Genomic DNA, 12,700 nt, shown 5'->3' with positions numbered 1-12,700 from the left:
TTATTGCACATCCTGGGTTCTCCCAGCAGAACTAATGAATGCGATGGCCATGTTTCCAAGGGCTTGTCCCAACGAACTGGGAGCCTGAGCTGGAGCATCCAAGCCAAACTCCCCACTTAAGAGTAAGGTAAGAATCTATCTGCCTACAGACCAAAATTCATAGAAACCCTTCAACGGGGCCCCTCAGCATTCTGAGATCCAGAAGAAGTCCAACAAGAAGTATGGATTCCAAGGGGAAGACCAGAAAAAAGAGGCCCCAGACCACACCTAGGTCACATGGCTGGGTCATATGAATCCTTTTAGAGAGGAGACACTGGAGCCCAACAGAGACCCATACTTGAAGGGCATGAGTAGTTATTATTAGAAATTATTCAGTAAATCCATAAAAATTATTGTTCATGTTTTTATCACTAAAATCCTTTGGTTTTTAAAGGTCTTAATTTAAGAATTCTGTGTTTGTAATAGGACTAGTACAACAAAGATGACTCTAACTTTCCCGTTATTTGAGGGTCCCCTGGTATCACCCCTCCCAGGACATCAGGGGACAGTCCTAAGCCTGAGAGAGTACCTTCCAGGTAGGTACCGCCTTTAAAACCCAGCTGCCCTTCTGATCAATGAGGTGTCAAGACAAGAAACCTGGCAAAATCCATTCCTGCTTCTTAATAGCAGCGGAAACAAAAGGAAAGAGGCCTCCCTCACCATGGAGACAGGAAATAGTCTAATGATTCTCTGACTCATCCCAAGGCAGGGATGATGTGATTAAATGGCACTCAGGCTCAAGAAAAGAAGACATTCTGTTCTTTCTTATTCAGACTCCTGTGCTTTTGAATTCAATTGTCTTTAGAGCACTAATCCCTTTGAAGTGGTTCTGAAGCACTAAGTGCAATTCCGTTCCATGTGGTAACAGCTACGGTTAGCTCTAGACCCAGAAATGAAAATGGTCAGGGTTCCGAAATCACCAAACTCTTGCTCCAAATACCAGCCCTCAGTTTCTTGGAAAACTGATTTTTGACTACCAGACACATTGACGCTGATAGGCATGACACAGTGTTATCAGTGCACCATCACCTATAGCTCTACAAAGGTGACAGCCCTGTGGCTTGTGCTCTACTCAATACATTTGCTTACACTGGTTAAACGTAAAGAATTCTCATCTCAACCACTTCTGGGAAAGTGACCAGAAACTCACCTCTCTAGCATCAAGCAGGCACTCAGTGATCAGAGGGATACTCACCCGGACAAGGTCCATTTCTGCGCTGCTCTCCATGAAAGTCCAGATCTTAGGGCTGAGCTCTTCCCACATGCCTTCCAAATCATGAAACAGAGCCAGTTCCTGGAAAGTCTTATTCACCTGGAGTCAGGCGGGGAGGCAGGGATAGCAAAAAAAGAGGAGAAGAGGTACAGACTTGAGAAATGTAGCTGCCCTGTAAAAAGACACTCCATCATAGCAGCCCTCTTCTAGTCCTTCTAAGCACCAAGAAGTGCCTGCGGGCAGCTTGATTCAAACACCCACGGCTGGAGAGCTGGCCCTCAGCAGTCAGCTCTGGCCAGGGTCAGACTCGAGGTTCTTACTCTTTGGAAATCCCACAAGAGCCAGGAGTATACTTAATATATACTCCATCTGGAGCTGCCTTTACTTTTTTTGCCTGCAATTTGAGGAGGATTTTGGAGAGCACCTCCTGGGCCTGGCTAGCTTACCTCAGCCATAATCAGCCTTGTGGCTGGAGTGTCAGGTGTATACAGGATCTTCCCAACCAGCAGAGGCTTGAGAGCTTTCCATATGATGCGGGAAAGAAGACTGGACTCCAAATTCTTCATCAAGTCATTGCAATAAGGAGCTATGAAGAAGATGAAAGGCAAATATTCATATGTATGGTCACAAACATACAGCAACTAATAAGAGCTTTGGAGCCAGCCAGACTGTCCTGGATTCAAATCCAGCTCTGCCACTTAATCGCTATGTAACAAATAACTTCACTTGCCTAAGCCTCAGTTTGCTCTCCTGTAAAAATAAAGTTAACAACATTTACTTGGCAAAGATGTAGGAGATGTTATCTGTAGAGTCCTTAGAACAATGCTTGATAATCAGAACTTATATCACTGACGATGGATAACTCAAAACTGAGACAATCTAGAAAATGTTTTTACTATATACAGACTGTGCAACTCTAGATTCATACTAGTATGCCAGCCCTCACCACTTTGTTTTCATTGAAAACAGAGGGCCGAATTCAGACTTCAGTTTTCAAGCAAAAATTTTTTAAAAATCCCTTTATTTAGTAGGTCTCAGCATTATATGTAATAAATATAATAAAAATCCCAAACTGAGAAATTCAAAGTTATAACAAACAATAGGGTTTGATTATCCAGAAGGATTCCTGATTTTTTTTTTTTTTAATTTCATCCTGGGTTCTTTTAGATACCAAGTAGCCTCTCCATGCAGCAAAGACAATATAATTTTTTTTTAAAGAGGATTTGCTCACAGTTGTATCTGCTGTGCAAAAGAAGGTTCCCTTGGATTCACTGGCAAAGCAAGGGAGAGCAGAGGAGATGGCATTTCAGAAAATTGCCTATAATGCCATCCTCTTCAGGATTGCAAAGCAACCTGCGATGTCTGTGGTGCTTTACTCCAGAGAAAAAATAAAAGGTTCTTCTGTTACAGTAATGGACAAAAAGCTGCCTCACTCAATGTCTGAAAGACACACCTGCGGTTGGAAATAGAGAAAGGCTCACTTGCATCAAGTTTTCAAGGAAAAGGATGCCATTGTCTAAAACTGTAACACTGGCTTCTCACTGCCATCAGACACAGGACGCATGTCCCCACAAAACTGCCCAAGTGCGGGGAGAAGATATGGAGTTACAAGGATCTTTAACACTGCTTTGCAGCTAAGAACCAAAAACAAACAGCAGATCAAATGCCTGTGTCTGATGGTAGACATATGCCACCATTAACAGCTAGTTTAGAAGCCTTGTGGTTTACCGGAAAAAAGAGCATGGAGCTAGGCGGATCCTGGCTTAATCCAGGCTCTTGCCGATTAGCTATTGTGTGGCTTTGACCAAGTCACTTAACCTCTCTGAGCCTATAAAATGTGAGGTTATAAAATCTTCTTTGCAGAGTTATTTTAAGGGTTAAATGAGATAATTTAAATAGAATGCATAGTGCATAGGAAATGTTCCCTAAATGTTGGCTTTTATTGTTGCTATTGCTGTTACTTTTAAGTTTTTATTACAAAGCATACTTCATGGATGACGAAGGGGAGAAAGGAAGAGAAAAGAATAACATCATGAATTACTCTGGGAACCACCCTCCTATATCCCCCAGAAAACTTGGCTTTCAATCATTCATTCATTTGATAAACACACTGTATACCTGAGACGTGCCAGACCCCATTCAGAGAAGTGGGCATGGTGAGCTAATTAGGAGAAGACTCTCCCCTCTAGGTGCTCATTCTGGTGGGCAAAGAGACATGTGGACACCTAATGCTGCTGCAAAGGATGAGGACAAGTATGAGAGAAGAATCCATGACTAAGGTGGGCTGGGGCTGGAGCTCTAGTCTGCAGAGACACTCACTTGTAGAATTGTCATAGAAGGTTCCAGCATCCTCCTCAGTGCCATTGCCTCCAAAGAGGGCTTTGTAGTTGTTGTCCTCATACCAGTTGAGGGACTTGATCTTCAGGCCCCCACCCTCGGGATGGCCACAGACAATGCGGGACACGGCCTGGTATATCTGGGTGGAGGAGCTGGAACCGTTCATGTTGGCCAGAAACATCACCTCCTGCCGCATGTCACTCCAGCTCCTCATGCTGAACAGCTGGTGTCAGGGATTGGGAGGAAAAGGGGAGGAAAGAGGAGAAAAGGGTAGAGCAAGGGTTGGAGACAGAGAAGAGAAAGAAACATCTTATTTTCTTGGCCTCTGTAGAGCCAGACCCCAGAACATATCTTGTCTGACGTCATTTCCTCCAAGTCCTGTCATGAGATTGCCAGAGAACCAAGCTACTACAGTTGTGGTCAAGGGACCAGCAGTGTCAACATAATCTAAAAGGTTGTTTGAAACGCAGATTCTGATCTGTCTACCTACAGTTCAAATTTGCATTTTCGCAAGATGCCAGGTGATTCCCATGCACGGTAAAGATTGAGAAGCACAGCTTAGAAGTCAGTGGAGCCCCTGGTGATGGACTTTATTTCATTTGATTATCTTCTGGTTTATGGGAGAGAATGTTTTCTCTGAACAGCTATGTGTTCATAGACATACATCAGGAACTGCTCATGCTCTCGATCACTGACTTATTTCTAAAACACCTCAAACTTCGGTGTTGAACCTGAGGAGCTCTCTGCCCTATGGGAGAAAAGGTACTGTGTGTGTAGCCCCCATCCTTGTCTCAGTCAAGTGTTGGGCAATGGAAAAAGTGTAAGGTGGGAGATCTGAGTCTGAATCCCAGCTAAGTCTCTCATTAGCTTACAGCCTTAGAAAAGTCACTTCTCTAAGGCCCAACTTGTCATCGAGATGATGACGGAGTGTGGTAAGGAATAAACCACATGATACATGAGGGGGGGAGGTGGGTCTGCAAGCGATGACTCAGCCAGAGGCTGAGTCTGTGACTCACACTCTGACAAGCACTTTGTCTCACATACAAATCTACTGCAGCACCTTGAGGAGTTCTTGGCCCAACTGCTCGTATAATTAAATATTTATAGAGCACTTTGTATTTCCATGCATTTCACAATAAATCATTAACAATTCCCTACATCCCTTGAAAAGTCACTGTATATGTTCTCATCACCTGGAAGACTAAGGTGTGGAAAGTAGAGGGGAGAGGCTATGGGCCTCTGCACGCACCTGGAGAAGGCCTAGAATCAGACTCCATGAGCCCAGCTTTCTGTCTCACAGAGCCTGCTGGTTCCCATGAGTGACATCGTCCTGGCTGCTACAGATCCTGACTGGGCCTTCTGCCTCCAGAGGGGAACCAGGAACTCCAGGGGTGGGTCAGAGCTCACAAACATTTCCCTCCTAGAGAGGGGGCATCGACCATATATCACGAGAAAACAATTATGTGGCCGGCTTTTCCTTATTTTACCTTTTCATAACCTATTTGAGGTATATAGACAGGGAGGGGAGAGATGGTCAGACCACCCCTCCTTTTGTTGGTGGGTGAAATAGCCCTGGACATTTTTAAACAAGAGTCACTCATACTTACTTCTCTTTCCACAGGCTGCCTCACCACCTCCATCCTGCCATAATCCAACCAATAGAACGAATTTCTTCCCTCATTAAACCTGCCTATGTTTGGACAGGGGCACCATAAATGACAGTTGTTTCAAATGGTTGGCTTTTCTCAGCACCTGTCTCAGGGAGAAACACCTACTCATTCTTCTCCACCTCAGCTCATGTTCCACACTTCCTCGGTGAAGCACTCCTCTGCACAGGGAAGGGTGGCCACTGGTCCCTGAGCCCACGAAAGGTGGTGCTGGATAATCACCTGTAGCGTGAATGAATGGCTGGCTGACTTAACCACTTTCTCAATCCACTGCAATGACCTCCTTCTGCCCTTGCTCCCCCACCAGCAACTCTTCCTGATTTAACAGCCACAACGTAAACAGTCTCACACTCTAGGTCACGTCATATGCCCCTCTGCTCCAAACCCGAGCTGGCTTCCCATCACTATCTCCCATACCTGCTTTATTTTACTTCATTGCACGTAACCTTGCTGTCACATTATACCCTGACCTGTCTCCCACCCACAAAACAAGCCCCATGAGAACAGGGAGGTTAGTGTGTCCACTGCTGAGTCCCCAGCATCAAGCAATGCCAGGTACCCGGTAGGTGCTGGGTGAGTAACAGATGCTGCTCCCTGTCCTGCCTCCCCAGTCTCATCAGGCATACCTTCTCTGTGTCCCACACATGAAGCCCAGGTCAGGGTGACTCACCTAGGTCCACATAACGGCCAAGTCCTATTAATCTATATCTTCTTTCTTTGAAACATCTCCTTTCTGTCCTATTCCAGTCACCATCAGACTTCGTCAGACAACAAGTGGGCTATAGCAGCAAGAGCATGGGCTTTGGAGTCCAACAGTTCTGGGTTCAAATCCCAGTTTTGCCAATTAACCATGTGACTGTAGGCAAGCTGTCTAACTTTTCTGAGCCTCAGTGTCTTATGTAAAATGGGTACAATATAATCCAATCACATGGATTATACAAGGAAATTGGGTGAAACTGCTTGCACCAGGTGAAGCTCTTCAGAAAATGTCAGCTCCCTTTTCCTACAAGGATTGTGCTTTTGTCAAAACAACCAACTTTCTTTCCACACACTAAACAGATAAAACAAGTGCATTCACTTATTTATCTTGTCCCGTTTGTCCCAGAGAAATAACAAGTTAGACGATGAGTAACTTATGCTCAGAGTGACTTCTTCTCCACTGAGAGGAGAGAGTGGCCCCTGCTTGCCCTGGACTTGGGAACAAGCAGCACACACGGAAGCAGTCACCAACGAAGATGTATACTGCTCAGTTGGAGAGTTTCCGCCACATCAGCAATGGGAACATCACATGCTTTCAATTATTTTTTTTACCCCAGACACAACGCAGGCCAGTGACGTTAAGAGGAAACAGCTGTACCCAGAACGTGAGTTTAGAGACAGCCTCCCATGTTACAGTCCCTGCTTTTGCTCTAAGGCTGTGAAGGGATCTGCAAGAGTAGTTAGTACAGGGCACGTCAATGTCAGCTAACTGGACCCTAGAGAAATGACTATGGATTTGCAGGGCAGTTTGTGTTTCTCTTTCTGCTTCCTGGAAGAACCCCAGGTGTCTCAGCTTCTCCACCTACATAAAGGTCACTAGCATTTATAACTGAAGTAACGAATGGCAAACTGGCAAAGGACTTCTCCTCCTGAAAGGGATCAAAAGCCAAACCTCTTCAGTCAGACACACATGAGCAGAATGAAAAGTAAAAAGAACGGAAAATTGAAAATAATACACTAAAGTGTCAACTGTGTTTCTTCTCTGTGTTTTCTGTATTTCCCAAATATTCCGCATTTTCCACAGTGAACATGCAATAATTCTATCCCCAGAAAACAAAGTAAATGTTGATATTTGTGAAAAATGATACCAACACCAAAGACTGAGCGAAGCCACTCAAAATAAGGCTGGACCAAGCCTGACAAAATTTCAAGAGAAATTATTCCTATCCAGTGTCCTATACATTAAGGTCTGTACTGTTCTGACCACTGCCCCCTGGCTCAGCTCCTCACACACTGGGCTCCAGACAGTTCCTCCTTTCCAAGTCTAATTTGAAACAAGGCTTGGTGTCAGAAAGGTGAAGCACACACTGGCTGGGGGGCAAAGGAAAGGTTAAGTGCTTCTGGAAGCACTTTACAGGCCCTCTCTGATCCTTTGACAAAGGTTCTTCTGATACATTTGTCAAAACGTGGACCTGAAAGGCAAACTCCACTTAATGTTCATCAGGAGACTAAATTTCCAAAGTTGAACCCCAGAGGCCAAAAGTTTACAAGAGAAAGATTTGAATTAGGGGTACCCATGTTATTCCCTTTAGTTAGCAAACAAATGTTTTGGCAAAAAGATTCTCTTCCCTTGCTACTGAAGAAATTCGGAGAAGTTGCTGCTGAGACAAATGCAAATAGGGATGAGCAGGTTTATCCTCTCTACAAATGAGTCATTAGCTAGTCATAGGAGTAACAGTAGAAGAAAGTTCTAGACTAGAAATCAAGCCTTCAGCCACTAATTAATTAGCTCTGAGACATCTATGAGCCTCGAGTTCTTCATCTCTAAAGTAAGATCAAACAAGATCATTTTTAAGATCACTGGTGCTTCTAAACTTGATTGTGCATTTCATATACTATTCAAATCAAAAGGACTCTTTTTAGCCAAACTCAGGGTCGAAAAAAGTGATAGTGGATGGTCTGGCTTCTGGGGTTGGAAAGACAACTTACTTCTTGGGCCAGAGTGCTGAGACTATCCAGCAAATTTTTTGTGGTTTCAGCCAGCTCCTTGCTCGGGAAGGGAGATGCAGAGTTTATCTTTACCTGGAATGAGGAAAAAAAAAAAAAAAAGTTGTTTTTAAGCTCAAATGTAAACCTGAAATCTCTACTGAAAATAAACAAGTTAATTAAAACCATTCACAACCTTGAGTTTAAAACACAAGAAGGCCACTCTTAACCAAAATAAGACACTAAAATTATTCTAACTATATGTTTACAGGTTGTTTATTTCAGATAAGAATCACTAATTTTTTGATGAATGCTTTCAAATGGTGTAAGAATGTAGATTTAAAACTAGTGGGTATGCAATAGATAAAAACACCTCATGTGTGGGGTATTTGTATGTCTAATGCAACTCTGACCACAAATTTCTAACTCTGTCTACAGTTCTGCAAGATAGGAACATGAAAATGATGTCACAAGTTCATGATGGCTCAACAAGAAAGAAAAAATGTAAAGTTTACAGCTACCAAAAGCATGGGAAGAAGGAACTCTCATTCTGCTCGAGTCAGCACTGTTTCTAACAATGAAATTTAATACAGAACACTTATTTTTATGTCTAGCTTTAGTACTGTCTTTATATTTATTCATTTATATATTTAATTGCTGTTATAGGCCACCTAGCTGCCCAGCAAATGTAAGAAAATAATTAATTAGGCCCAAGGAAAAGATATGTTAGAAAGCCTAAGCAAGAGAAGAAAAGGAACAGGGATGAACACCAACTCTAAGGCCGGAATTGTGATGGCTGAGGAGCCTCACTCAAATTTAGTTCTGAGTTTTCAGGCTTCAAAGAGAAAAAGATATAGAGTCAGTTTCATCATTCTTATTTGTCAAATGGGCAAAAAAAGTTTTTCCCGGAAAATCCATCTTTCCTTACTGCTTCTACGGGCATCGTTTTATTCAATTTCAGACACCTCTGAAATCTAGAGGAGGCTGCCTATTTTGGGTATATGTTTTATATCAGAGATTGCTGTTAAATTACAATTCAGACTGCAGGAAGAGTGGCTGAAAGTGGATGGAACCCATTATCACCTCTGAGAAACATCTGCCTGGGATGTTTTCCTTTTAAAAGAATTCCAAAGGCAGAAGATTAAGTTAGTAACATCCAAGCATAATCCTGAATGTACACTTCTGAGAGAATCTGTCTACAGGTTCTATGAAAGAATTTGTCCAGCCTGAAATCATGAGCTCTTCTAGAATGGCTTACTCACAAGCATCCCACATTCCCACTCTCAGTCTCCCTACACTCAGTGCCTAAGGGACCTGTGGTCTCCCTCAAACTCTATACTCAGATAGGTCTCCATGATACTACTCACAGGTTCTATGACTATACCTTCCATGAAGTTAATTCACGAGCAAAAACAGGTGGGGTGTTTTTGATTTGTACTTTCTCTCTTCAGGTTTACATAACTAAAGGTTAACACTAGAAGTTAATATTATAGAGAATTTGCAATAAGGAAAACTTTTATAAGCTAAGAGGTCCTAACTGGAAGACATAAGAAGTAAGGTAGTTTTTTGTTTACCATGAGGCCCATATATGTTCAGAATTGCATAGAAAAACAAAAAAATGCCAAATTAACCTAATATAAATTTTTAAAACTTAAAATTTGGCAGTTAATCCATTTCCTCAATAGAAATAAGATTATCCTTCTTGTCACTCTGCCCCCTCTTCTCTGGTTGTGGGGACCTGGGGTACCTACAGAGCCCTGAGTAAATAGCGCAAATTCCCCCTGCCTCTATTTTCTCAACTACACAACAGAGTTAACAATGCTGTGCATACATCACAGTGTTTTCATGAACACTGGAGGCCAGATGCAGAGTACCTCGCACAGCGCCCACCACAGAGTAGGTCCTCACATCATAAATGACTTCATCCCTCCTTTCTCTTCCCTTCCTGGAAAGTTTACTACTACCAAAATTGAAGGGCTTTAGTCTGCAAACAGAGTTTTCTGGTTCTTCACAAGATTTACATTCTTATTGGGACCAAAGACAGAGGTTAGCAACTTTAGAATGACATCAAGAGTTTATTAAGGGAATTACAGATGAAAAGCAAGATTTTAAGCAGCAAGATGGTAGACCGAAAGGGGAAGGAGGTGTGATCTATATATGGCCAAGTGGCAGGTGTTAACACAGGGGGCTCGTAGCCACATGGCACTGGCTTGGAAAGAGCTGTCTAATCCGAAGCAGTAAACAACTTAACGCGCCCACTTTTCTATGTGAGAACATTCCCTTCAGGTGAACTGGCGGTCAGGTTGGCTCGCTTCCTAAGAAGGCAGGGGTTACAATAAGTACAGGGGATCATTTCACCTCACAGTCCTCCCTTCTGTTTCTTGGCTGGCTCTTGTACTTTTTCTGCTGTTGAGGTGCCCTCTCTCTGCTGGGCAAAGCTAGAGCTGTCATCTCACAGCACATCAGCCACACTCCACTGTGCTATTTCTAAAATTATAAATACTCCACAGTGCAAGGCTAAGTATATTTATACTATACATATACACATACAAATTTGCCCCAAAGCTGACATTGGAAAACCTGAAGGAAAAATCATTACCTATGATTATATATATATATATGTGTGTGTTTGTGTGTCTACATCTACATATATAGACATACAGACATACACGCACCTATATCTTAATGTATATTTACAAGTACCTTTTACATATAGTAATACTGATTTTACTTTTACAGTAGTGACACAGTTTCCTTTCTAATTTACACAAAAGGAATCTTTAAAAGGAAATACAAAATTCAAATGGTACCAACTGCACTTGAATACAACCAAAATCATGACAGAGGATTGTGAATGACCAGGTTTTGCTAACACAGTGTGTGGCCTTGGGAGCTCCTGTGGTGCCTGTTAAGTATGCAGACTCCAGATACCTACTGAAGCTAGGAGTGCTACCCAGGAGGCCTCGGGGCATTCTTTTGCACATTGAAGTGTGAGAACCACTGAGACACAGCACTTGGACAAATGTTCACACCAATTTTTAAAAATATTCTCTGCAAGAAGGTCATCATTTGTGCATCCCATATCTGAGCTTTGGTTTATTTAACTTAATGATTTAGATTTTGGTCTCGGAAAAACATTGGCTAAACCCATGTATAAGTAATAGGTAGAACAGTCAATGCCATTATTAGGATCTTTTTTACACTAATCGTTTTGAGATTAAATGCTCAGTATTCATTCACAGTATCGACAGCCTGCAGTCAATACAAACAAATTTCCATTTCCAAAGGAGTGTTGCCTAGAGTTATACATCCAAGTGTAGGATGGCATCACAGGGTTAAACATACACACACAATTCAAATTCAGCATCGAGCTTAAAGCTTAGATTATCTATTGAGCTATTATTTTCCTCAAAACTTCATTTTCCTTTTCTGTGCTTGGACATTATAAAATACAAACAATGGACTGATACAAATCAGCAAACTTAATATTACAATTTAATGGGAAAGGGATGACTATTCAATTACTGATGATGGGACAATTATTTATTCATACAAGAAAAATTAATAAATTTTCCATCTCACACCACTATATAAATTTAATTTGAGGTAGAATTAATAAAGAGCCAAAAGTAAAAATGAAAGTTTTAAAAAGATGGGAGAAAATATACATATGAACTTGGGGTAGGAAAAGTCCTCTTTAACAAAATAAGACAAGTCCAAACCAAAATAGGGAAAAAAAATTACTACAATTTCCAAAAGTAAAAACTGTGTACCAAAAGACACCATAAACAATGTGAAAAACCAAGGCAAAGTTTAGAAGGGATTCTTTTTTTTTAATTTTAGCACAAAAATGGAATATCATGTAGCAGTTAAAATTAATCTGATGCCGCATGCATAGACACTGATAAATCTCAAAAATCAGTTGTTAAATGAAAATGACAAGCTGCAGAGGAATATGCATATTTATACAATGTGAACACATGCAAACCAATATAGTCTATCGTTAATAACAGAATGCAAATATATTTATATATATAGTTGCATAGAAACATGCGATTCCAGAATAGTGATTATTTCTAATGAAAGAGACGAGGACACATAGGTGGCATCGGCTACATCTGTAATGTTTTATTTCTTGAAAGAATCTGTAGCAAGCAAATATGGCAAAATGACAGACGATGGCACATGTGTGTATGTTATTTTCTGTAACTTTTTGTATATTCGAAATATTTCATAATTTTCTTTTTAATTCAATGAAAGATAAACAAGAGAGAGGGGAGAAAAAGAGAGAGGCTGGGCAAGAATGAAGCACGGGCAAAGAACATAAGCTGGCTTGACTGCACATCAGATCTGAAAAATGTACCTTCCTTGAATAAAATTAACCCCAGGAAACATACCTTGAAACTAGGCCACCAGATGAAGTCCAAGACCAGGTGCTTACACTACTATTAACTGCTCATACTTACTTGACAAAGGCAGGCAAAGCCTGCCAAATCATTTTTCCAAAAAGCTCCAATAATCAATTCAGTTTGGAATTCCTACTGTTATTTTTCCTAACCAAAAACATTCCCTTGGCTATGAACTCATATAGGTCCCTACTGACCACAGGAGACAAGTGATTTTCTTCTATGAAGTAAGGAAAGGGAGAAAAAGAAGGAAAATAGAACTTATAGTAAAGGACTGTACATTCAGTGTTACGCTAACAAAAAGTCATGTATTATTCAATATTTTTAGATCATAACTAAATACTGTAATACCA

The 12,700-nt window shown here is 41.4% G+C and overlaps 1 protein-coding gene across 8 annotated transcripts in view; it reads right to left on the bottom strand.

The window, feature by feature from the left end:
* The window catches only part of ABCA1 (ATP binding cassette subfamily A member 1), a 120,985-nt gene that overhangs the window by 49,425 nt on the left and 58,860 nt on the right, over nucleotides 1–12,700 (bottom strand). For all 8 annotated transcript variants that reach the window (XM_023533491.1, XM_023533493.1, XM_023533494.1 and 5 more), the window contains 4 exons: nucleotides 7,945–8,037; nucleotides 3,572–3,812; nucleotides 1,699–1,838; nucleotides 1,235–1,351 (listed from right to left, as the gene is read on the bottom strand). In XM_023533491.1, coding sequence (XP_023389259.1) covers nucleotides 1,235–1,351; nucleotides 1,699–1,838; nucleotides 3,572–3,812; nucleotides 7,945–8,037 — 591 coding nt within the window. The remainder of the gene's footprint in view (nucleotides 1–1,234; nucleotides 1,352–1,698; nucleotides 1,839–3,571; nucleotides 3,813–7,944; nucleotides 8,038–12,700) is intronic.

This window comes from Pteropus vampyrus, unplaced genomic scaffold, assembly GCF_000151845.1.
Source record: "Pteropus vampyrus isolate Shadow unplaced genomic scaffold, Pvam_2.0 Scaffold103, whole genome shotgun sequence".
Taxonomy (NCBI): domain Eukaryota; kingdom Metazoa; phylum Chordata; class Mammalia; order Chiroptera; family Pteropodidae; genus Pteropus; species Pteropus vampyrus.
This window is presented reverse-complemented; position numbering and strand designations above follow the sequence as displayed.